The sequence below is a fragment of the Notolepis coatsorum genome (assembly GCF_963971535.1).
Source record: "Notolepis coatsorum genome assembly, chromosome: 14".
NCBI classification, from domain to species: Eukaryota; Metazoa; Chordata; class Actinopteri; order Aulopiformes; family Paralepididae; genus Notolepis; species Notolepis coatsorum.
Genome location: NC_140178.1, coordinates 6343011 through 6369462, shown reverse-complemented (window position 1 = coordinate 6369462; position 26452 = coordinate 6343011). Strand labels below are relative to the sequence as shown.

The 26452-nt window shown below is 41.2% G+C and overlaps 2 protein-coding genes across 3 annotated transcripts in view; one reads left to right on the top strand and one right to left on the bottom strand.

Annotated features, from left to right (window-relative positions):
* Window positions 1-19679, bottom strand: part of ttyh3a (tweety family member 3a) — a gene marked incomplete at its 3' end in the record, with an annotated part of 98673 nt that extends 78994 nt beyond the window's left edge. The window contains 2 exon segments of the mRNA XM_084328330.1: window positions 4078-4250; window positions 19053-19679. Of these exon segments, the coding sequence (XP_084184456.1) occupies window positions 4078-4250; window positions 19053-19178 (299 nt within the window). The 5' untranslated portion in view covers window positions 19179-19679.
* Window positions 19680-23009: 3330 nt separating this feature from the next.
* The window catches only part of snx8a (sorting nexin 8a), a 41143-nt gene continuing 37700 nt past the window's right edge, over window positions 23010-26452 (top strand). The window contains exons 1-2 of one of the 2 annotated variants that reach the window (XM_084328713.1): window positions 23067-23134; window positions 25475-25602. In XM_084328713.1, coding sequence (XP_084184839.1) covers window positions 23113-23134; window positions 25475-25602 — 150 coding nt within the window. In that variant the 5' untranslated portion in view covers window positions 23067-23112. Of the gene's footprint in view, window positions 23135-25474; window positions 25603-26452 lie in introns of both variants that reach the window. The other variant, XM_084328714.1, reaches the window with a different exon arrangement.

Below are 26452 nucleotides of genomic sequence, written 5' to 3'. Positions count from 1 at the left end.
TTTATTGCGCCATACAAACCGGAAATGGATCTAGTCGATCGACGTCAAATAAGTGGGATCTTTTTCCTCCAGTCTCATCGGCGAACGGTAAGAGGACAGTAACGTTACTTTCAGCTTGATTGTTTATTATTATTAATGCAAACCGCTCTGATCAATATATCACCCATACTACATAAAGCATTTACTGACGATCACGGAATTATAAACGACCCCCCCCCCCCCCCCTTTCATCCGCGCATGATGAGTCATAACGTTTAGGATCGTATTCAGTTGGATTTTTTTATATAGCGTGTATCGCGAATAAACTGCAATCGATCATCTATATTATGCGTTTAGGCCTATAACTAGCGTTCTAGGAATTACTGAAGAAAACAATAAAAACACTTATATTCTAGACGGTATTTTCGTATGAATATATGAATGAAAAAGTATAACGTTCCTACATCCTGAACGATAGATAATCGATGTTGAATGGGCCATAGTAATGTCAATTTAGCAATACAATTAAAAAAGTTATAGCCCTGCAAAGAAGGTGAACATCTCCATAGGCTTAGAGTGGTGGCAGTGATCATACATTGATGGATTAAGCGTGGCAGTTAATGTGTTAACATACAAGTAGCCTCCAGTGATTAAATATAAGAATGAGGAAGAATCAGTCAGTGGTTTTTTAACCCATAATCCATGAAAAGTTCATTCATACAAAGTCCATTCTTTTATTTTGTCAAGTTTGGAGAATAGGCTTCTATAATCAACAGGGAGTCGTCTCACGATAAGTATCTCGCTTCTTCCTGCTTCCTCTCAAACACATCCTTTGTTTTTAGTTTTTTTTCCTGACAAGAGATTTGTTTGATTTTGACTTTTATTTTCTATCGTTATCTTTTAATGCGGATGTTCGAGAAAAAGAAAGAATAAAAAAATAAACATCCCGTTTTGCTTCAGTGACTCTACACTAACAGTAACACTGGGCGTGATGACCACGGGAAATATCAGACACATTTTAAGCGGCATAAAAACATTATTTCCCCTTTACAGTGAAAGTGCAGCAAAAGCAGAGTCCAACCAAGCACTGCAAACACATAGCAGCAGAGCCCTGAAGAGAGAACCCAGATCTATAGAAAGCCAGTAAATGCCAGTTTGCTGGTGGAAGAGGGGAGAGGTGTACAGTAAAGTGACGTGAGTCAGGCCTGCTATTTGTGTAACCAGACACTTTGGGGAGTTTTGTGAGAAAGCTGGTCTTTGCCCACAGGGAGGTAGGAGGTGTTGCTGGATGGATTAGTGTAGCAGAGTGTAGCCGACTTTAACCAGGCCGTGTCAGAGAGCTGTGACTAAACACACAAGAATTATATCAATATCTGAGGGGAAAAACCCTGTCTTTTTTCTGTTGTGAAGCACTTTGAGCTGCAGTTTCTGTATGAAAGGTACTATACAAATAAAGTTTATTATTATTATTATTATTATTATTATTATTATTATTATTATTATTATTATTATACTGCTATACTTATACTACTACCTATCATGCGAATATGTCTGATACTACTATGCTTACACTATAACCTAATCACGCTAATGTCTATACCGTTACTATGTTTACACTACTACCCCGTTTCCTGGCGTCTCTAATCTCTTCCTCTCACACTCGGCCGGGTGAACAAGGTGAGCTGGAGCTCAGTCCACGCAGAGGAAAAACAAAAAGGCCCATTTTCCCCAACGCTGGTGGGAACTTGACCGTAACTCTTGGAAACGCCAAGCATGCATTTTTTTTATTCAGAAAGAGCATGAATGCTACAAATGTATAACAAAAAACCTAATACAGGATATCTGCAGGTTTCGACAAGTTCAATTAAAGACTTTTTAATACTACTTAGGGCAAGATTTAATGGCAGAAATGTATCCATACGAGCGACGCTGAACTGGCGGCTGCACCAATTTAAATTATCGCTCATTCCATGCAAAATAATTTCATATATATATTATTTCATCTCCCGACAAATGAAGTTTAAGACTTGTTAATACCTTTTAAGGCCTTAAGGTAAAGTAAAAATACCTTTGAATATCCTGCAGGTACCCTGTAAAGACATTCACATAAATTAATCTCTCTCTCTCTCTCTCTCTCTCTCTCTCTCTCCCCTCTCTCTCCCTCTCTCTCCCTCTCTCTTCCTCTCTCTTCCTCTCTCTCCCTCTCTCTCCCTCTCTCTCCCTCTCTCTCCCTCCCTCTCTCTCTCTCTCTCTCTCCCTCCCTCTCCCTCCCTCTCTCTCTCTCTCTCCTCTCCCTCCCTCTCTCTCTCTCTCCCTCTCTCTCCCTCCCTCCCTCCCTCCCTCTCTCCCTGTGCAGTGATTGTAATGCAGCCTTGCCCTCACCGAGCCTCGGCGCCTCTTTGTGCTCCGCTCCGAATCATCCGTGACCGAGTCACACAACAACAACAACAAGGTCTTCCGCTCCGGCCCGGCGTCACGACTAACCCCCCCGCCGGGGACGGAACAAAAACCAGGACGATCCCAACAGTTCAACTCCAGTAAATGAATAATGAGCGCTTCCTCGTACAGTACCTCTCAGTCCAGCGGGTCCCGGTGTGGGGGGGGGGGGGGGGGGGGGGGGGGTGGGGGGGAGGGGGGGGCTTTTTGGTGCGTCTCTCTCCATCCATCCATCTGCCATCTGTGTGACAGTTCAGCTCTCCGAGTGTAGACTATCACAGGTGTTCTTTTTGCTCCTATTATTCATCTCCGTGAGTTTAATAAGTGACTGAATGTATTTTTTTTTAAATAAGCTAAAAACGTACCTCTTCACGTTAGCCTTTTAATCCTTTCATTGCCACACAGCAGCCCGGTTAACCCTTTCACTGTCTGTGACGATACAGAAGGTTAGCCCTTTACTATCACACAAAGCTCTGCTAATGATGGAGCATCGCCGTCGGGAGATAATGATGCTAATGATGGAGCATCGCCGTCGGTTGTGTGATAGTAAAGGGCTAACCTTTAGTATTGTATTGTCACAGTGAAAGGGTTAACCGGCTGCCGTGTGGCAGTGAAAGAGTTAATACACTCTGCTGCTTGTGATTGTACTATTTTATTGCACTATTGCATTCTTTTACTCTCGTCTATTCTATTTCACTCTTTTATCACCGTCTATTATATGTGTATAATCGGTGATAATCAAACAAAGGCCCGTTAACTCATTCACGGCCAACCCACGACTATAGTCGGGTTATCTCGCCACGCTTCGAGCACCAGAACCAGAGTATTAGTCGGGGTTTTCATCGTTTTTTTCTTTTATTCGTTTTTTTTTTTTTTATTCTATACAGTCTCACGGACCTCAGCGTATTATTGGGACTCGTTCTGAGACGCCGAGATTGCAATGCCGGCCGAGTTCTGCTAGGTGGCAGTGTCGCCTACCCTTTGAAACCTTATAAGTAGGGATGCACCGATCCGACTTTTTCAGTCCCGATACCGATACCTGGGTTTGGGTATCGGGCTATCGGCCGATACCGATCCGATACCCATTGTCCAATTTCTTTTTTACAAAAAGGTTACCAAAAAAAAGAATTTAATCCGCACTTTTTATTTTTATTTTTCATTACTATATATTTTGTTTTTAAGAATTGTGAAGGATCACAAGTGTGTTTTTGATTTGTTGTAAACAAAGACAGGAAATAAACTTCATTCATTCAATTAATAAACTGTGTGCCTCACTGTGTGGAGGAGACTGGGATCATTCTTTTGGGCAACAAGGCAACATCAGGCTTGACTTAAAACATTACTTTCCTAACTTAGTGAAACTAAATGTAACAAATTAACACATAGATATAAATGTACTGAATGGTTATTTCTTATTTTATTTCTTATAATTTTTTTCTTTTTTTTAGGAATAAAATAAAGAAATCCGATATTTTTATTTTTTTTACAGATACCCGATCCAGCTATTTGACTGATATCGGCGGCCGATACCGATACCAATATCGGATCGGTGCATCAACTACTTATAAGGAGGGACTGGTCAGCAGACCTCAAGAGACCATCGTCTGCCCTTTCTTCATCTGCTCACGACCAGGCAGCAGGTAAGGACTGGAGGACACTCACCTGCAGACGAGCGTGGCGATGATGACGCACCAGGCCGTGCAGCAGCACTCCGCGCCACCGGGGGCCTCCTCGCTCTTGCTCCGCCGGCAGCACAGCCAGAAGGAGTAGAAGAGGAGGAACAGGAGGTCCAGGGCCAGGCAGGCCAGGGCCACGCAGCCCAGCAGCAGCACCGACTGGGGGGGGGAGGAGAGAGGAGAGAGGGCGGGACGGTGAAACCTCCAGGCCCACTTAATAATACATATAAACTTTATTCGTATAAAAGCACTTTTATAATATTTTATTTTTCAGCTTTTATAGTTTCACAAACACAGTAACACACATCAAGACAAATCACAAACACAAAGAAAATTAAAAATAAATAAAAAGAACACAAACAGTATGTTGCCAGACACTGTCACATCAATGAACAAACATACACCATGTCATATGCTATACACTAAGGACGCAAGGGGCTGATTCTCTGACATATATACACACATTACATATATACACATACACATATACATACATACAGTATATATATACACACATATACATACATACATAGTAGTGTTGTCAAGAATATCGAAAAATCGATACATATCGATTCTGAATATTTAAAACTGTTTCAATACTCATTTCCCGATTTTTTTAAAAGCACTTTTCATACAGAAATTGCAGTTCAAAGTGCTTCACAGCAGTAAAAAAAAATATACAGGCATAAACTAGCATTAAAAAAAGGTAGCGAGGTAAATCACAGTTTTTCACATTAGGATCAAACATCCCAATAGGCCTCTCTGTTTACGGTTTCATTCAGTTAAAAAAAAAAACTAATAAAAATAAAATATTTAGTAAACGATCCAACTAGAGTGGATAAAGAAGAAATGCTCCAGAAATGAATATGCGCGGAGAAAGGCTTAGCGAGCCCTCAGTGCGCAAGCAAGCACACACACACACACACACACACACACACACACACACACACACACACACACACACACACACACACACACACACACACACACACACACACACACACACACACACACACACACACACACACACACACACACACACACACACACACACACACACACACACACACACACACACACACACACACACACACACACACACACACACACACACACACACACACACACACACACACACACACACACACACACACACACACACACACACACACACACACACACACACACACACAATATAGTTTCGAAATGAATCGTTCCAGCAGCAACGTAGGCTTCTATTATTCAAATGACTTGTTTTATTGAGTATCATAGTAGTAAATCCTACTGTGTGGAACATGACATATTAGCATGATGACATCTGATTTATTAATGCCAATACTGAAGCTCTCAACTAGTTAGTTAGTGCAGCTGCCTGTGGTCCCAGGTACAAATCTCTCAATAGGACAAGTTTTTTAATTTTTTATTTATGCATTTCTTTATCCACTCTGGTTGGATGATGTATTGTACTGTATAATGAAGACAATACATTTGAATGGGATCTCATCTTGAGATCGCTACCTGTCGAGTGGATCAGCATGGTGCAAAGCCGAACCTCCGAAGCTGTTTTATATACGGCACATTTCGCCACTGTCTGTCGTGTTCAACCGGTTGTGTTTACCTCCGCCTGAGTAACGCCCCCCCCCCCCCCCCCCCCCCCCGTTGAGATGACGGAGGACGGTGTGGAACGTTGGTTCTCCTTAAATAGGTGGGAAACGGAGAGAGCGAGACCAAGGTTCAGAGGCTCCAGAACGGAGCTGGAGCTTGAACCGGAGCCCTGCTGAGTGAACGAACCAGCACACCTCCACGCCGTCTGGTAATCTAATAACAAACCCACGCTAATCAATCAAGCTTCAAGTTACTTACAATAAATACCCTTTTTTGATAACGCAAACCAACTAAACGCCGCTGATTTCATAAGGAAAGGTGCTTGAGCGTGTCAACCAAGGCTGTACCGAATAAGGACTTTACAGGCAGGCAGGCAGGCACAATAAGGGGATTCAGTTACCCCAGAGCAGGGCTCTCAAACTCGCGGCCCGCGGGCCAATTGCGGCCCGCTGGATGATATTTTGCGGCCCCCCAGATGATTTCCACAAAAAAAAATTGCAGTCATGTCATCACAAACACTGGCATTTAAAGGGTACAAATAAAACAATTCCTGCACCAGAATGCAGGAAATGAAGTCTTTGTAACACAAAATCTCCTGGTGGGGGACCCCCCCGCTTAAAAAGTGGCCTATATTTTGCACTATATTTCCTGGCCTGAATGATTTCCCCAGACCGGCCCTGGTTAAAAGCCTCCAATTGCTTATTAGTGTGTGTGCGTTTGAACGTGTGCATGTTTCAACCATACATTTCCATAAAAAAAAATTTAAATTACTTGAAACCCTTTTTGTGTGGAATATTTGATGCGGCCCAGCCTCACCCAGACTCTACCTCCAGCGGCCCCCAGGTAAATTGAGTTCGAGACCCCTGCCCCAGAGGGTTAATGGGGAAAAACCCCAAAACAACCACCACTGTCTAGCAGTTGAAAATAAAAGGAAAAACAAAAGCACTTCAGAGAGAGAGAAACCTAGAAACTGTTCTGAGGTCTCAAGAAACACTCCTCTCTACTACTGAGGACAAGAGAGAGAAACCTAGAAACTGTTCTGAGGTCTCAAGAAACACTCCTCTCTACTACTGAGGACACAAGAGAGAGAAACCTAGAAACTGGTCTGAGGTCTCAAGAAACACTCCTCTCTACTACTGAGGACAAGAGAGAGAAACCTAGAAACTGGTCTGAGGTCTCAAGAAACACTCCTCTCTACTGCTGAGGACAAGAGAGAGAAACCTAGAAACTGTTCTGAGGTCTCAAGAAACACTCCTCTCTACTACTGAGGACAAGAGAGAGAAACCTAGAAACTGTCCTGAGGTCTCAAGAAACACTCCTCTCTACTACTGAGGACAAGAGAGAGAAACCTAGAAACTGTCCTCTGAGGTCTCAAGAAACACTCCTCTCTACTACTGAGGACAAGAGAGAGAGACCTAGAAACTGTCCTCTGAGGTCTCAAGAAACACTCCTCTCTACTACTGAGGACACGAGAGAGAAACCTAGAAACTGTCCTCTGAGGTCTCAAGAAACACTCCTCTCTACTACTGAGGACAAGAGAGAGAAACCTAGAAACTGTCCTCTGAGGTCTCAAGAAACACTCCTCTCTACTACTGAGGACAAGAGAGAGAAACCTAGAAACTGTCCTCTGAGGTCTCAAGAAACACTCCTCTCTACTACTGAGGACAAAAAGAGTCATTAACAGGCATCAGAGCGTCCGGAACCCAACCCTACCTGACGACACGGCACACCTGACAGGTGCCAATCAAGCTCACACACCTGCCACGCCACATCAACATCACAGAGAGTCTGGTGATTGACAGCTCACAAGAGTAAACCCAAAAATGAATCCATAGCTCACAGGAATAAACTAAAACCAAATCCACCTAGACAGCAGTCTAGTATGCAGTCTTTTAGACTATAATGCTATGTTCAGAGTACTGTTACTCATGTCAGGTTTAAATAGTAAACACATTGCTCGCAGGTAGTAGCCTAATGTGGGGCGACAGTGGCTCAGCAAGTAGAGCGGCCGTCTGGTAATAATCGGGAGGTTCCCGGTTCGATTCCCGCTCGGTAGCGTGTCAAAGTGACACTTAACCCCCAACTGCTCCAATTATTTTTTGTTATGCCTGAGCAGGTCGGCACCTTGCATGGTCACCTACGCCGCCAGTGTGCGAGTGAATGGGTAAAGATCGATGTGAGGAACAAATTGTAAATCGCTTTTGGATAAAAACATTTAATGCACCATTTAATGTTTTGACTCACTAATTGATTAACGTCTGCTAAGTTCACAAGGGCGTCTCAAACAGAGCGCCCCACACGCCCCACAAACTACACCATGAGCTGGAACTGGTGTTATACACTTTTTAACCAAACCAAGGCAAAAACTTAAAGGAACTAGGGATGGGCATTTTAAAGAAAAATCCAGATCGATTGATCGCATGCTATACTACTCGGTTGATCGTGTATTACTCGAAAAGGGGAAAAAAAACTTAAAAGAAATATATATATATATATATTAGAATTTTATTTATTTTAAAAATGTTTAACTTATTTGTTCATTCACGTATATATGTTTAAGGAAACCAACAAACAGTTATAAGCTTACACATACATGTGAAAAGATATGTAAAAAAAAAATTAAAGAAAATTCTCATTTAAATTTATTATTTCAATTTTTTTTTCTCTTTGATTTTTCTCATAGCTACGAGTAATCGATCGATATTACTCACGCCCATCCCTAAAAGGAACACGCCAACATTTGGGTAAATTGGCTTACCGTCTTCTCCAGAGTGAGACAAAAAGATAGATACCAGTTTCCTCTCTGTGTGTGTTCAGTAGAAAGCTATCTGGCTGCACGTTAGCCTAGCTTAGCACAATGATTGGAAGCGACCGGCATCCATAGCAACCGTCTTAACTTCCTGAGCCCTGCGCTATACTGTACAATTCTTTATCGAGTTAATTATATTGTTTACACTGTTACTTTTTCTCATATTTCTATATTCAGTTCTAAATATATTGCCTATATTTATGTCTTTCTACTCAGGGACGTGCACAGGACTTTAGAGGGGCAGGTGCTCAAAGGCTGAAAAGGGCACTACACCTGTGTGTATATATTAACCGAGCACGCGCGCCTTTTCGTGCGGGGGCCCCCTTTTTATGTTTTTTGGGGGGTTTTGGTGATCAAATATTGAATATTAAACTATAATAATCAGTGCAGGAGCTCACTTATCCTTGAAAGACACTTTTATCACTGACTTAAAAGGCCCATACATCTCCATACATGTTCAGGGGGGAGGGAATAAGTGCTTACCCTACAGACCCCAAGAAGTGCTGTATATTCTGTATTGTTTAATATAAATGCATTTTTTATTCCAATCCCGATTTGTATTTGAGATTCCCAAATCCCATCGGACTTGACTTCTTCGTGTCCCTCAGTGAGTGTAATACCAGCATTCAACTGTATGCGCCACAGCGGTTTCTATCATCATCATCATCATCATCACCACCCACGCTATGCATAAAATATAGAGGCACGCTGAGGAGGCCGTGCAAACTGCAATGGAATATGGGGCATCTCTCTCTCTTTACCTAATATTTTGATCCTATCCATTTTTCAGTTGGAAGGGCAGTCTATATGCGTAACGGTAAAAAGAAGAAAAAAAAAGAAAAAAACTATTTTTATTAATTTCTTTTTCCAAAAAGGGCACTTTTTTGATGAGGCTCAAAAGGGCAGGTGCTCAAGCACCCCTTGGCCTCTATGTGTGCACGTGCCTGTTTCTACTACCCTACCCTGCTCATACGCATACCTGTACCCCCCCCCCCCTGCTGCTACAGTATGACACCAACATTTCCCCAAGGGGATGAATATCTCATCTCCAAGCACCAGAGAGCGACCGTCGTGAGCTCAACAGGTCCGACCAGAACACTTAAAAGTGACTCTTTGCAGGGAGTCGATGCACAAAAGGACAATCCTGCTGCTGAAACACCTCTGGGGAACTAACCCTTCATCTTCCAAAGCCAGCGCAGTCTTTCCACTAGGGGGGCGGGACTCACCAGAGGCAATACTTACGTCACGATACGATAGTATTGCGATAAAAAATATATTGCGATATTAATATTGCGATGTATTGCGATTACCTTTTTTCAACTGCAAAGTAAAACTTTGTCAACATGTTTTATCTGATCAAATAAAGTGTTCAGTCTGTTCATCTCACTTCAATCATTTTTATTGCAGCAAATGGTATTTTCTCAAGCAGACGGATGTCAACAATGTAATAAAAATGTAATAAAATAAATAAAATGTAATAAAAATGTAATAAAAAAAGTCAACCAACAAACTCGATTCTTGTACCGGATCTCCTCACTGGTAAACAAGAATACCCTGAAGACTCTGGCAGGAGCACTCATTCAAGGGTACTACGACTATGCTTGCACCTCATGGTACCAAAGCACCTCAAAGGCGCTAAAAACAAAATTACAAACATCTCAAAACAAACTGGTCAGACTACTGCTTGACCTTACTCCTAGAACCCACCTCACCCCTGCCCACTTTGACAACCTAGGATGGCTTAGAGTAGACGACAGAGTACAGCAACTTGCAATGGGCCTGGTCTACAAGATACACTACACGACCAAGGTACCCATGTACATGACAAAATACTTCCCAAAGGTCAGTGAATACCACGACCACAACACCAGAGGGAGCTCCACAAATCAAATTAAACCCAGATTCGGCTCAAACAAGGGACTAAACACGTTTCGCAATTATGCCACATCAATGTGGAACGCCCTACCCAAAGCTGTAAAGGAATGTGAATCACTACCCACTTTCAAAAACACTCTCAAAAAACACCTAAGGGAGACTGCAACTCGAAACTGGCCCCTATAAATGTCCGAACACAACCCCCTCCAATGTACAGTAAATTACCAAGTATGGTCTTGTCAATAATCCAATGTACAGTTTTGTTTGTACAGTTGTACACTGTGTCCCCCACCGACCCCTCCTACCCAACCCCCCCCCCCCCCCCCCACTCCTACCCAACCCCCCCCCCCCCCCCCCCACCCACCCAACCACCTCCAATGTACAGTCCCCCCCCACCCCCACCTACCCAATCCAATGTACAGTTCTACGTCAAATGTATATACTTTTTTTTTTTTTTTTTTTTTTTACTCTTTTTGTATCACAAACAGTACTGTAATTGCAAATCTGGTATGTCATAAATGTATAGATGTAGCAGTACTGTCTATCTGTATGTCATGTATGTCATATATGTTACGATGAATTGAAAATGGGGGACCCTGATGTAAACAAGACGAAAGTCTTTCTCTGGTCTGCATCCCCTTAACAATTGTGTGTATTGAGCTGTACTGTACTGTACCCATTCTGCAATCTGTTAATAAAGTTTTCAATCAATCAATCAATCAATCAACACTGTAATCTGTGTTGCATGAACCTGACAAACGGAACTGTTTGTATTACAGTCATATTCCAACTTAACTGAATGCACATGTGTGTGTGTGGACTACTGTACCATTACAGGTATTGAAACGAACAATGCAACTTCCTTATTATACCAAATAAAAATGTGTGCATAATAAAATATCGATACTTGGCGTCCTTGTATCGATACGGTATCGCCGCGCAAAGTATCGCGATACTATACTGTATCGATATTTTCCCCCACCACTAAGTCTCTGGTACCTAGTTCCTCTGACCTGGCCAGGCCTCTTATCTGATGATCAACTTATTCAGCATAGTGACCGACAGCTAATCCTCCACTGGATATATAGGCCTAAGGGATGTACAGTAAGGGCTGGATGCAGGCCATCAGTTGCCCAGAGATGGGGCACAGAGCTGCTGCTGCCAAGTGCTGGAGAACTAACTGCTGGTGAATGGTCAGCCTTCAGGAGGAGAGGTGTTAGTTAGTGGACAATGCCTATAGGCTAACCGGCCATGTCCGCTTCCATTCATTGTGCTAAGCTAGGCTAACGTGCAGCCAGATAGCTTTCTAAGTTTCTACTGAACTGAACGCACACAGAGAGGAAACTGGTCTCTCTCTATCTTCTTGTCTCTCTCTGGAGAAGACGGTAAAGCTAATTCCCCCAGAAATGTTGGGGCGTGTTCCTTTCAAACTTCACATTCTCTCTGACTCATCGTGTGTGTGAGGAGGAGGAGAGGGCCGCAGAGCAGAGGTCTTCAGGGGCCCTGGGGCCCTGACCCGACTCGTCTAACTGACGGGAAAAGGGTAGTCAGACCGATATTGCCACATACTCAGTGGTGACTTACACTCACCACCCAAACGAGAGGGTACAGCTCTGTGACTCCTTTTAACGGTTTATTATTGGACAACAATGTGTGGTGTTCTGTGACTTGTGGATATGAGCCATGATCTGGTGTCGGCTAAAGGGATCAGACTTGTAAGTAGAGAAATGCATTTGTTGCTCTTGTTTTTTTTTTTTTTTTTTTTTTCATAGGCTGTGTTGACAATAAGAAAAACAAAATGACACCAGCATTATCCTTTAACTTAAAATCGATACGCCCATCTAAGGCTGCGTTCACACTGCAGGCCTTAGTGCTCAATTCTGATTTATTGCTCAGATCCGATTCTTTTTTTGTTTAGGCTGCTCACATTTTTATATTTTTTTTTAAATGTGACCCAATATCAGATTCCAGTGTGAACTGGTCACTGCTCCTAAACTGACCCACATGCACAAATGGACAATGAAGAAGATGGGCGTAAATTCTTTTGACAAACGTCAATCTAGACTAGTGATGTAAAAAGTCATTACTGCTCAGACCGAGGTTACATTGCAAAAAAAGATTCACACCGTCATGAATGAATCAGATCTGAGTCACATTATGAGCCAAGAAATCGGATTATTCACGTTGGTCTGCAGTGTGAACTAGTGGTGGGGGGAAATATCGATACGTAGTAGTATCGCGATACTTTGCGTGGTGATACTGTATCGATACAAGGACGCCAAGTATCTATATTTTATTATTTATTATTAAAACAGAAAATTAAAAGAAGTGTATTTTTTTTTTGTATAAGGAAGTTGCATTGTTCATTTCAATACCTGTAATAGTACAGTAGTCCACACAGGCACACATGTGCATTCAGTTAAGTTGGAATATGACTAATACAAACAGTTCCGTTTGTCAGGTACATGCAACACAGATTACAGTGTTTACATCCGTCTGCTTGAGAAAATACCATGTTCTGCAATAAAAATGATTGAAGTGAGATGAACAGACTGAAAACTTTATTTTATTAGATAAAACACGTTGACAAAGTTTTACTTTGCAGTTGAAAAAAGGTAATAATAAATCGCAATATATCGCAATATTAATATCGCAATACTCAGCGTATCGCAATATATCTTTAATCGCAATACTATCATATCGTGACTTAAGTATCGTGATAATATCGTATCATAAGGCCTCTGGTGATTCCCACCCTAAAGGTTACCTGAAGCTCTGTCCCGGTTTTTTTGTTGTCGTTTCTCTTTTTGTCTATGTAAGTACCGTACTTTTCGCACTATAAGCCGCACCTGACTATAAGCCGCAGCAGCTAAATTGAATGATGTGTACATATATAAGCCGCACTGGACTATAAGCCGCATGAGTTTTAATGTTTAATTACCATATGTAAGGAGTGGAGCCTGCGGCTTAATTTGACTCAACACGGGAAACCTCACCCGGCCCGGACACGGAAAGGATTGACAGATTGATTGCTCTTTCTCGATTCTGTGAGTGGTGGTGCATGGCCGTTCTTATATTGAGCTTTAAGTTCCCACCTCTACAGAGAATGACTCCCATTGGGACACAATACTGTCGGACAAATAACATTAACTCATTTACAAGTTGTATTAAGTTTAGCAAATAAGGGAACAGATAAATAACATTTCAATGCAGTAAAAAAAGCAATATTTCGATTTTCGGGTTTTGTCCACATATAAGCCGCACCGTTATATAAGCCGCAGGGTCGATAAATGGGGAAAAAAGCCGCGGCTTATAGTCCGAAAAGTACGGTAAGTAAGTAAGTAAGTAAGTAAGTAAGTAAGTAAGTAAGTAAGTAAGCAGGGACCGAAACTAAAGCCTGCCGCCCGCCAGGGGCGCTCAGTTTTTACCTTTGGCGCTTGACACTTAGAGGGCTGCCCGCCGTGTGGCGTGTAATCAATCAAGTTCATAACGATACTCTTATTTTGAAAATCTGTGCGGGTCTCATTTCCGCCCCAAGCGCATCTCCAGTCATAATATCGATGGCTCCGGCAGTTAGCAACATTAGGTTCGTATGATACTCTTATTTTGAAAGAAACCGTGGCAACGAGTCATATCCGCCCAGCCCTGCAGCGGGATACTATTGGCTAAGGGCTTCTGCTCGCAGTGCTCGTGTCAACACAGGCAGTCTGCTCTAGTCTAGAAGAGCGGACCTCCATGAGCTACCGTTATTGTTTAAACAATGACCCAGTCAACTATTCACTTTTAGTTTAATACATGACGAGGCATTGTCTAACGGTATCTAGCTGGCTAGCTGCTGATATCAACAAATGCTCCAGCAATAGTCGACTCGAGTGCATAATACCTCCGTTCCCTCGTTAGCTAGCTCACGTTAGCTAGCTCACGTTAGATCTATCTGTCCCAGTAAACTAAATTGTCTTAACGTTATCTACCGGGCTAGCAGTAGCTACAGATAGCTCCTGATATCAATGTCTTATAACATTGATTGAATGCGTATTCTAGCTGAGGGCATGTTGAATGTGATTTGACAAAAGAACCGTAACGTTATACCAATAGGGTCCAGCTGCATCGCCGGAGAATCCTTGCATGCTGAATGTAGGGTCTAGCTGAATATAGGGTCTAGCTGCAGGGCCAGAGAATCCTTGCTGGAGCTGGAGGCTACTCAAGTATACACAGACAGTGGAGCTGTTTGCAGATAGCGAGCATTTTGACTTATTGCGTGTCTCGCAGATAATACAACTACAAGTATGATTATATAATATATATTTTATTTTAAAAAAAATTTATATAAAATATATATATATATATTTTTTTAATCAAAAAAAAATTGGCAGGTAAGAAATATGCTTGGCGGGTTTATTCTTCCCATCTACCCGCCACTGGCCGGTGAGTCAAAAAGTTAATTTCGCTCTCTGTAAGTAAGTAAGTAAGTAAGTAAGTAAGTAAGTAAGTAAAGTTTATTTATATAGCACCTTTTACAGACCAGGGTCACAAAGTGTTTCACATAGTAAAAACATCAATAAAATGCAAAAGATAGCAGCATGGTAAAAAAAAAAATTAAAAACGTGAAAGATCAGGAAAAGCCAAAACAGATAAAAAGACATAAAAGATTAACATAGAGCATAATTCGCCAAACGCCTGTTTAAACAGCACAGTCTTTAGCTGCTTTTTAAAAGTGTTTACAGAGACCACAGATCTAAGGTCCAAGGGGGAGGTGTATAGGGAGGTGTAGTCTGATGTCACGTTAAGTTTCCCGTGAGGTCCACTCATATAGGGACTTATCATTGGGGAAATGTATTATCGGCTATTGTAATACTTCTGCCTCATGAAAATTGGCAAGCTTTCCATTATTTTTTTTTAAACAAAATGAGTTCCCTTCCATCACTAACAACATTATTGTTTAAGCATTTTTGGTTGAAATAAAATTATACGTAATTATTTTACGATTAATTGTGAATTGTTTCATGTTGAGCTATAGATTGTGGATGAATACGCACAGAAGGGTACACCGTGCCAATGTTCATGCTTTATTTGTTTTAAAACGAGACGATTTAGAAACGTGTCCATTGGAAATACATTTCGATTTCAAGCGAGGTGGACCGGCCGGAAACAACAATGAGTGATGTATCCACTACACCTCCCGAGTCAGTCCCTAGTGGGCTCTTTTGGGTCAATGTCTTTTGTGCCTACGTGTGTGGTGTTTGTATTCTGTTGTCTTGTTGATTGCAACCATGGTGAAGCCAAAGACAAATTTCCATGAAAGTGGACTATCTATCTATCTATCTATTAGGGGTGGGGGGGAAAATCGATATTTTGCGTGGGCGATACTGTATCGATACAGGGACGCCAAGTATCGATATTTAATTATTCATAATCTTTTATTTTTTTTGTATAAGGAAGTTGCATTGTTCATTTCAATACCTGCAATAGTACAGTAGTCCACACACACACATGTGCATTCAGTTAAGTTGGAATATGACTGTAATACAAACAGTTCAGTTTGTCAGGTTCGTGCAACACAGTGTACAGTGTTGACATCTGTCTGCTTGAGAAAATACCATGTTCTGCAATCAAAATGATTGAAGTGAGATGAACAGACTGAAAACTTTATTTTATTAGATAAAACATGTTGACAAAGTTTTACTTTGCAGTTGAAGAAAAAGGTAATAAATTAAATTTGATCAAACAATTAAAAATAATAATACTCAGCGTATCGCGATATATTTATTATCGCGATACTATCGTATCGTGACGCAAGTATCGCGATAGTATCGTATCGTGAGGTCTCTGGCGATTCCCACCCCTACTATCTATCTATCTATCTATCTATCTATCTATCTATCTAGTATCTATCATCTAAGAGAGACTCAGTTGTCAGTACAGTTCAAGATCCAAATGGTTGCCTCAAATTTCCCCACAGATGCTTATAAGCTACAAGGTGAAGAAGAGCACAAGAGGTGATTATATATACAGTTAAGATAGTAGGTGACAGATGGTGACATGGAACAAACCGCGTGAAGGGAACATTTTAGTCGAGGTTGGACAAAATCTTTATAGCTGCCTCCTTTACGTTCATGATTGAAAATAAAACGGATCAGCTTATAGGCTATTACAAACCAGGCCCTGCTTGCTGTCCTCGCAGAGCTGAATGTAATCTACAGCAAGGGTTCCTAAACAGTTTCAGTGAGTGGATTTTTTTCTTGACCCGGTACCCAGGCTCATTAATTAAAAAGGTGCTGTAAGTGGCATTTGTCTGTTTGTTAAAATAAGGAGTCTACATTAACACATTGGGTGCCAACGACGAGAAATCTCGTTGTTGGCCGCCATGCGTTGAGTGCCAATGATGAGATTTCTCGTTATTTCTATTATTAGCGATATCCATTCATTTTTCATCCATCGAGCCTCACGTTATCATTGGAAGTGGCTCCGAGCTCGAAAAGGGCAAATACCGCCCCCTATCGTCTCCCGGATGGTATTGCACCCATTGGAATGGAGTTGATGGGAATGCATCGGAAGAAAATACTCTGGGGTCCACGTTTTACTTCTGAGGCATGTAACCTGAGACTATTGCATCCACTGAGGACACTGGAAGAAGCGTCGATTATGTGTTTCGGATTATAAGGTTGGATCAATAAACGCGATCGATATTTGGAATGGCGATCAGGAATTGGATTAATCTTTTTGCAGAACATCTGATCTGAGGTAAGGACTTTATTTTACCAGTATTGGGGTAATCAGAGTTTTTTTTCACAGCGTTCACAACGTGTCTCCTGTGTGTGTACAGTGTGTGCGTAACGTTAGCGCCAGGCACGGCATAGATAATCGATTTTTCAGCCCGCTTCTCTAGCGTGCATAAGTACACATATACTATCGATAATCTAGCGTTTATTTAAAAACGATTCATAAATAAGCCGGAAAATGACAACGTGTTGTGTGTATTCCAGTAAAGGGCTATTACTGCAGAATCTTTTTTTCTTTCTAGAAATTTCCAAAACTATACTCGTATTCAAAATGGTATAAAACTGAAATGTACTGATGAAAAAACAATCTGTTTCGTACATGTTGACTGCAAGCAAGTCATTGATAAGCGACGGATGTATTAGACCCATAGCCATAATTTAAGATATAGTTTAAGCGTTCGCAAATGTGCTCGTCCTCTCATTGATTAGAGTGGTGGCAACCAAGCGATAATTCGTCATATCCGGCTAGCACCCAATGTGTTAATAGCTCTACACTCCCAACAGCCATCACTGATATAGAGTGTCTGGTCAGTATTAACATGGGTCTCTCAGTCCCTCCACTCTGCAGTAAACAGTCATCACTGATATAGAGTGTCTGGTCAGTAACATGGGTCTCTCAGTCCCTCCACTCTGCAGTAAACAGCCATCACTGATATAGAGTGTCTGGTCAGTAACATGGGTCTCCCAGTCCCTCCACTCTGCAGTAAACAGTCATCACTGATATAGAGTGTCTGGTCAGTAACATGGGTCTCTCAGTCCCTCCACTCTGCAGTAAACAGTCATCACTGATATAGAGTGTCTGGTCAGTAACATGGGTCTCTCAGTCCCTCCTCTCTGCAGTAAACACAAAATGCATGTTCTGGTATCCCGTTCCCACTTTATCCAATCACCAACAAATGTGTCCTTGAAACAAGTAAAACAATCTACCAGTGCAGTAAGCTAATTTTTCTTGGCAAGATTTCTTGAAATAAGTTTTAAAAATATATATATCTACACTATTAATTGAAAATGAGGGACCCTGATGTAAACAAGACAAAAGTCTTTCTCTGGTCTGCACCCCATTAACAATTGTGTGTATTGAGCTGTACTGTATTCATTGTACCCATTCTACAATCTGTTAAATAAAGTTTTCATTCATTCATGGTTCTCTCCGGATTGGATAAAGTGGGAACGGGATACCAGACAATGCATTTTGTGTTTACTGCAGAGTGGAGGGACTTGGGAGACCCATGTTGATTGATTGATTGAAAACCTTATTTAACAGATTGCAGAATGAGTACAATACACAGTACAGCTCAATACAGACAATTGTTAAGGGGATGCAGACCAGAGAAAGACTTTCGTCTTGTTTACATCAGGGTCCCCCATTTTCAATTCATCAGGACATATATGACATACAGATAGACAGTACTGTATTGTGTTACTGACCAGACAGACACTCTATATCAGTGATGATGGCTGTTGGAATGTAGAGCTATTTAAACAAACACCACTTACAGCACCTTTAATAAGACATACTAGATCTCTTCTGATTGGGGGGGGGGGGGTGGGTGGGTGACAAAAAGCAACAACAGGGCCCTGAACCACTCAACAGCTGTTCAGTGTGTGTGTGTGTGTGTGTGTGTGTAGTAGTAGTAGTAGTAGTAGTAGATCCCATAGCATCACAGCTGTCACCCCAACTCAAGGGGAAACAAATCAAGTCTGATTGATTGAAAGTTGTATTTAACAGATTGCAGAATGGGTACAATACACAGTATGGCTCAATACACACAATTGTTAAGGGGATGCAGACCAGAGAAAGACCACCTTCGTCTTGTTTACATCAGGGTCCCCCATTATTATTTTCAATGCATCACAGTCAACGTCGGGGTGTCATGTGTTTAGTTTAGTTACCTGTTGATATGTGGAATCCTCGGGTCGAAAGTCGCTGCTCGTCTGTTCGAACTGCAGGTTGAAGTGGGGCAGTCTGTGTAGCAGGTTCACCCACCAGGGCGGGGAGAAGGTCACCACCATGGCCATGTGGTCAGTGTGGTGGTCCGAGTGACCGAGTCTCTCTGGTCGACAACAACAATCAAGTGTGGTGGCGGTGAGGATGATGAGGATGTGGAGTCCACTTCATAAAGTCTCTTCTTGTCTTGTTGTCACACAGACAGACACAGGGGAGGGAGGGAGGAATCCAAACGTGGTGTCGCTCATATAATCATCTAAAACGTTAGCTGTCTACAACAACAGTCAATCAATCAATCAATCGATCAACACAGTCTGGTAGACATGATCCATGCTGCCCTGATGCTGCTACTATTCAGACACTTTCGTTTGTGTGTCATTCCAGTCCATTTGTCGTCGTCGTCATACATTCAAGTATTATCCGAGGCTCTCCCTTCTTTAGCTGCTTTTAATAATAAAGTATTCTGTGTACTAATAATAAACAAAACGACCTGCTAACTAACTAACTAACTAACTAGCTAGCTGCTAACAACCCAAACCAACCAGCCATCGTTATCTTTGAGCTAACTAGCTGTTAGCTCGCTAACCAATCAACTTAAATTAAAAATTAAAAACACAAGCCTTACGATGACGAGCTTAGTTTTTCAGACGTTGTTATTATTAACTATAGACCCGATTCTTATTGAATAATAATGGCATCTTCTTCCATCCCATAATGTTCCACGAGCAGCAGGACTGATGGTTATTGTTGTCTCTCTGTCTCTTCTTGTTGTGTCTGCTGCTCTGCTGCTGGGAGCTACAACAGCGGCGAGATCTCGCGAGACCAGCTAACCCAGTTACCGTGTGCTAACGCGAGACCAGCTAGCCACAGCGGCGAGCTAACGCGAGACCAGCTAACCCAGTCTGGTAGCAGCTACAGCGGCGAGCTAACGCGAGACCAGCTAAGAGTAGGGTATATCTGCAGTGCCGCAACCCCCTACATAGGAGGGGCCTGTACTGTGCGTTGTGGGCCTATGAATGAATGAATGAATGAATGAATGAATGAATGAATGAATGATGAAGAATGAATGGATGCATGAATGAATGAATGAATGAATGAATGAATGAATGAATGAATGAATGAATGAATGAATGAATGAATGAATGAATGCATGAATGATGATGAATGGATGCATGAATGAATGAATGAATGAATGAATGAATGAATGAATGAATGAATGAACGAATGAATGAATGAATGAATGAAGGAATGAATGAATGATGATGAATGGATGCATGAATGAATGAATGAATGAATGAATGAATGAATGCATGAATGAATGAATGAATGAATGAATGAATGAATGAATGAATGAATGAATGAATGAATGAAAACTTTATTTAACAGATTGCAGAATGGGTACAATACAGGGGATGCAGACCCCTGTAAAATATGTTTGTCTTAAACTGAATATCAATTGGATTAGGAGTAACCAAATAAAGCATTCAATGCAACCAATTGTCTATAGACTAGAATTGTTTATCTTAAACTGAATATCATATGGATTACCAGCCCTGACTGTTACTCTAAGCTTAACCTCTTCTGGATGAGGGCCTAAACTTAACCCTTAGACTAGATTAGAATTACTTTACTTTGTTTCTCACATGCGCACAGGCCCCCAACGCACAGTACAGGCCCCCATAGATGTAGCAGTACTGTCTATCTGTAAGTGTATGTCATCCTATATGTTATTGATTGATTGATTGATTGATTAAAAACTTTATTAACAGATTGCAGAATGGGTACAGTACAGTACAGCTCAATACACACAATTGTTAAGGGGATGCAGACCAGAGAAAGACTTTCGTCTTGTTTACATCAGGGTCCCCCATTTTCAATTCATCAGGACATATATGACATACATGACCTACAGATATACAGTACTGCTACATCTATACATTTATGACAACAACATTGTGATACAAAAAGAGTCCAGAAAAGAGTATTGATGTAAAAACTGTACATTGGGGGAGGTTGGGTAGGTGGGGTGGGTGTGGACGGCTGTACATTGGAGGTGGGTGGGGTGGTGGGGGTTGGGCAGGAGGGGTGGGTGGGGGACACTGTACAACTGTACAAGCAAAACTGTACATTGGAATATTGACAACCATACTTGGCCAGTGCTTGGCCTCATCAGAGGGAATGATGAGACCTCATACAGGAGGGAGGTTGAGCAACTAGTGGAGTGGTGCGATGGTCATAACCTTGCTCTCAACCCCACGAAGACCAAGGAGATGATCATCGATTTCCGCAGGACTGGTGACCTCAGCCACTCTCCACTCCTCATTGGGAATGAGGAGGTGGAGAGGGTTTCAAAATTTAAGTTTCTGGGCGGGCTAAACTCCCACAGGGACTGATGGCCAACTTCTACCACTGCGCAGTAGAGACTGAGAGTGTACTCACGTACGGACTACTGGTGTGGTTTCCTAGCTGCACCAGGGCAGAGAAGGAGGCCCTCCACAGAGTGGTTAAGGCTGTGAGGAGGATCACTGGAGCTAGCCTCCCAGATATCTCCACAGCCTTTACCTCCCGCTGCCTACGGCGTATAAATAACATCTTACAAGACCAGTACCACCCAGCAAACCATCTCTTTCAACTGCTGCCCTCTGGTCGAAGGTACAGATCCATCCAGTCCGGAACCAGCAGACTGACCAACAGACCACTCCCACATTACAACAATAACTGTGAACCAGACTTGCATTGCTGCACTATACAATACTTCATCCTTTGCAAGTCAACGCCCCCCCCCCCCCCCCCCCCCCCCCTCCTTCCATTAACTCACTGGACTGAAATATTTATATTTATTAATTTATTTGCACTAGCACTAAATGCACTTGGGACAATGATGGTATGTTATATATTGAGGACATTGATACTTTATTACTATATTACTATTATTATTGACATTATTATTTTGCACATGCTATATCTTATGTTTGTTTGTATGCCAGTGGTGATGTTCCTAACAAATTTTCGTTGTACCAACAATGACAAATAAAGATCTATTCTATTCTATTCTATTACTGTACATTGGAGGGGGTTGGGTTAGGACATTTACATGGGCCAGTTTCGAGTTGCAGTCTCCCGTAGGTGTTTTTTGAGAGTGTTTTTGAAGGTGGGTAATGATTCACATTCCTTTACAGCTTTAGGCAGGGCGTTCCACATTGATGTGGCATAATTGCGAAACGTGTTTAGTCCCTTGTTTGAGCCGAATCTGGGTTTAACATGATTTGTGGAGCTCCCTCTGGTGTTGTGGTCGTGGTATTCACTGACCTTTGGGAAGTATTTTGACATGTACATGGGTACCTTGGTCGTGTAGTGTATCTTGTAGACCAGGCCCATTGCAAGTTGCTGTACTCTGTCGTCTACTCTAAGCCATCCTAGGTTATCAATTGATGAATTGAAAATGGGGGACCCTGATGTAAACAAGACGAAAGTCTTTCTCTGGTCTGCATCCCCTTAACAATTCTTTGTATTGAGCTGTACTGTACTGTACCCATTCTGCAATCTGTTAATAAAGTTTTCAATCAATCAATCAATCAATCAATCAATCAATCAAACGACGAAGCCCCGCCCAGACGTTGGGCTTGCGGCTCTGCAGATATACCCTACTCTATCGGCCAGTCTGCACTAGCAATGGCCGCGCGCAAGAGGAAGGCTACACTGACACCTGCTGGAGAGGATGTGAAATGACAGGCAAGAGGGGGGTATTGGAAAGAGTAAAGTTTATTCTAATGGGAATGGACTCAAACGCATTATATGCATTTTAACTATACATAGATTATCATATTAACATAGTTTAGCTAGTGTTTGTTGTAACACAGCACTGCGTTAAAGAAAACGCAGGGGATTAAAAAACAAAAAAAGTCTCTACAACTTTAAGAACAAAATACCTCGGTTTTTTTTCATGTTCTTCAGGAAATCACATGGAGCTCTTTTACTCACATGACAGACAGTAGTGTGTGAACTATGGCAGGCGAGATCAATGAAGGTAACATACGAATACTTGATTTGGTTTTCTTTTATTTTTTTTTTTACCACTGAAGAGTTGCTTTTGTTTGTGTGAGGCTACTTGATAAGATGCGTCTTTCTTTACTCTTTATTACCACTTGGTTGTTTTGGGATCCATATTATGACTAGCCTGGGTTAGCGTCGGCTAAAGCAACATAATAATAAAACATTAACTCAGTTTACTACTGTACCATGCACTGTGAGAATCGACGTCGTCTGCTTTGCTTGATTCACCAGTTTTTTTTTTATTAGATGCAAATTCTTGGTAAAATTACTTCACTTCAAAAACCTTTTATTTAGACTCGAAAGCCGCAACTGAGGTTTACAGGCGCGTCGAGTTTACATACAGAGTTATTAAGCAGAACATACAGAGTTAAGCAAAACATAAAAGAGGCACATAAAATCACAACAATAAGACAAATAAGGATAACAATCGATTAAAACATGTACACAACTTGATTGACAAAGGTTGGAGATGGAGGTTTTATTGAACTCTGCAACAACAGAGGGGAGAATCTCAAAACTGTTGGAGTTCATTCCATGAGCTAGAGGGGCATCATAGCAACATGCAGATGTACCCTATATGTATATACTCTCTGTCAGGATATATGGGTAACAGTACTGTATATTTGCATATATATGTCACAAATGTAACAGTACTATATACCTGTATGTCATGTATGTCCCTATGCCATAAATGTCATGATGTCATGTATGTCATAAATGTCACTATGAATTGAAAATGGGGGACCCTGATGTAAACAAGACTAAAGTCTTTCTCTGGTCTGCATCCCCTTAACAATTGTGTGTATTGAGCCGTACTGTATTGTACCCATTCTGCAATCTGTTAAATAAAGTTTTCATTCATTCACCCTGTTCAGAGCAAACTGGACCTTAAGGACCAGCCAGTCACTAGAACGGGTTCCATTGATTGATTGATTGATTGATTGATTGAAAATGTTATTAACAGATTGCAGAATGGGTACAATACAGTACAGCTCAATACACACAATTGTTAAGGGGATGCAGACCAGAGAAAGACTTTCGTCTCGTTTACACCAGGGTCCCTCCTGATGAATTGAAAATGGGGGACCCTGATGTAAACAAGACGAAAGTCTTTCTCTGGTCTGCATCCCCTTAACAATTGTGTGTATTGAGCTGTACTGTATTGTACCCATTCTGCAATCTGTTAATAAAGTTTTCAATCAATCAATCAATCCCTATTTTCAATTAATCATAAAAGCATATAGGTTCCAAAACTCCATTCTAATAATGATAATAACAATCAATGACAAGTGTTTTAGTGACGTTTTGGTGCAGTTTCACTGTTGCATTCTAGCCCATATACAATGTTTTTGTTTTTGTTTTGCAGTAGTCTGCCTGCATGGTGATCTTTTATCTATTCTACTGCAAACCTAAACTGTAAACCTCTGATAAACATCGAATTCATATGCGGGCGCTGTTATTATGGTCATGTGCTTGTCCGCTGGGTAGACCGTTATTTAACCACATCTTCGGATATGATTACATAATAAGTACATGTTTTGATTGATTGATTGATTGATTGAAAACTTTATTAACAGATTGCAGAATGGGTACAATACAGTACGGCTCAATACACACAATTGTTAACACTAGCACAGCCGACAAGGGGTCACATGACCCCTGGGCATTTTCAATAAATGTATCCTCGTCACTCGGTCGAGCTCCAGCTCTGTCACTCAATGACTTTTCCTAAAAGTACCCGTTTTATCTGGCACGGTTTCTGACATTTCTAAATGGCTTCAGGAAAATGTAATTAGAACGTTATTCCACATATATAGAATATATATGTGGAAAGTCACAGCACTTTGCGAGCGTCTAGCGCAGGGGTGGCCAACCCATGGCTCGCGAGCCGCATGTGGCTCTTTGCCCGTCAATGTGTGGCTCTTCCATAAAAAATAGAAATAAAAAAAATATTATAATATTATTTATTATCTTTTTTTTTAAATTTATTTTGTCATTCAAACCTGTGGTAAACCTCATATTTTTATATTAAGAGGTAATTATATAGTTTACACTGTTTATTTTTCTCATATTTCTCATACAAACTGTGGGGTCATCTGACCCGTTCCGGCGGGAATCGGTGACATTTTCTCCATGGCTGTGCTAGTGTTAAGGGGACGCAGACCAGAGAAAGACTTTCGTCTTGTTTACATCAGGGTCCCCCATTCATTCATTCATGTTCCCAATTCATTCAGCGCGGTATTACACGGTTGAGCAAATGTTTTTGTTTTGATCGGTGCTCCCTGATAGTAAGATATATTGTCCCTCTCTTTAGGATCAGTTCCTTCATACTACAGGGAGGTACATGAGGCGGTCTGCGGTAGGGCAGATGAGCGAGTGCAGGTTGAGGTGTTTCAGCGCTTGCTCTGCAGGACAGACCTCCATAAGACTGTTTTAGAGCAGGTGAGCGGTCAATCAATCAATCAATCAATCAATCAATCAATCAATCAATCAATCAATCAATCACCCCGGTTACTGCTTTGTACACCTTCTCTTGTGGTATCATGCTAATGTCAACTACACACAGTAGTAGGGCCTAAAAAAAATAATGGTTTGTTTCCGGTTGCCGACCGACCCTGCCGATTTTAGGTGCGACCCAATATATTTTATGAGTTTAAAAAAAATTCAAAATAAAAAATTCAAAAAAATAAAAATATTCCTTTTTTTTTTTTTTTTTTTTTTTAATAATAAAGTTTCATAGAAATCTTAGTCAAACCTTTAGTATTATGGATATTAAACATGCCGGCAGAGTACATGCATCCATGTTGTTGTGACATTTTTTATTAAATAAAGAATAAATAAAGAATAAAATAAAAAATGAAATAAAATAAATTCCCTACCTACCCATGGCCTTAACTGACAACCAACGGGAAACAAACAATATGTTTTGTTATGCCTAGGTAGAAGCTAAGTCGTGTTTTACAGTAGACTGAAGTCAATAACAAGTGTGGTCATTATCTGCAGAGAAGCATTATTATTATTATTATTATTATTGTTCTTATGATATTTATATCATTGAGGATCTTGCCAAAGTAGTCAACAAATAGCCTACGGTAGACTAGGGCTGGGAGTTATATATACTGAATATGAAGGGTGTGTACAGTATCATGGATTGATGCAGGTATGGATTTAAAAAAGTAAAGTCCTTGCAGCAGTATATAAAAAAAAAAAAAAAAAGACCATTTTGAATTGAATAACACTAGGACACTTGTATTGTAAACATAATTACATAAAATAATGTCATATATCGCAA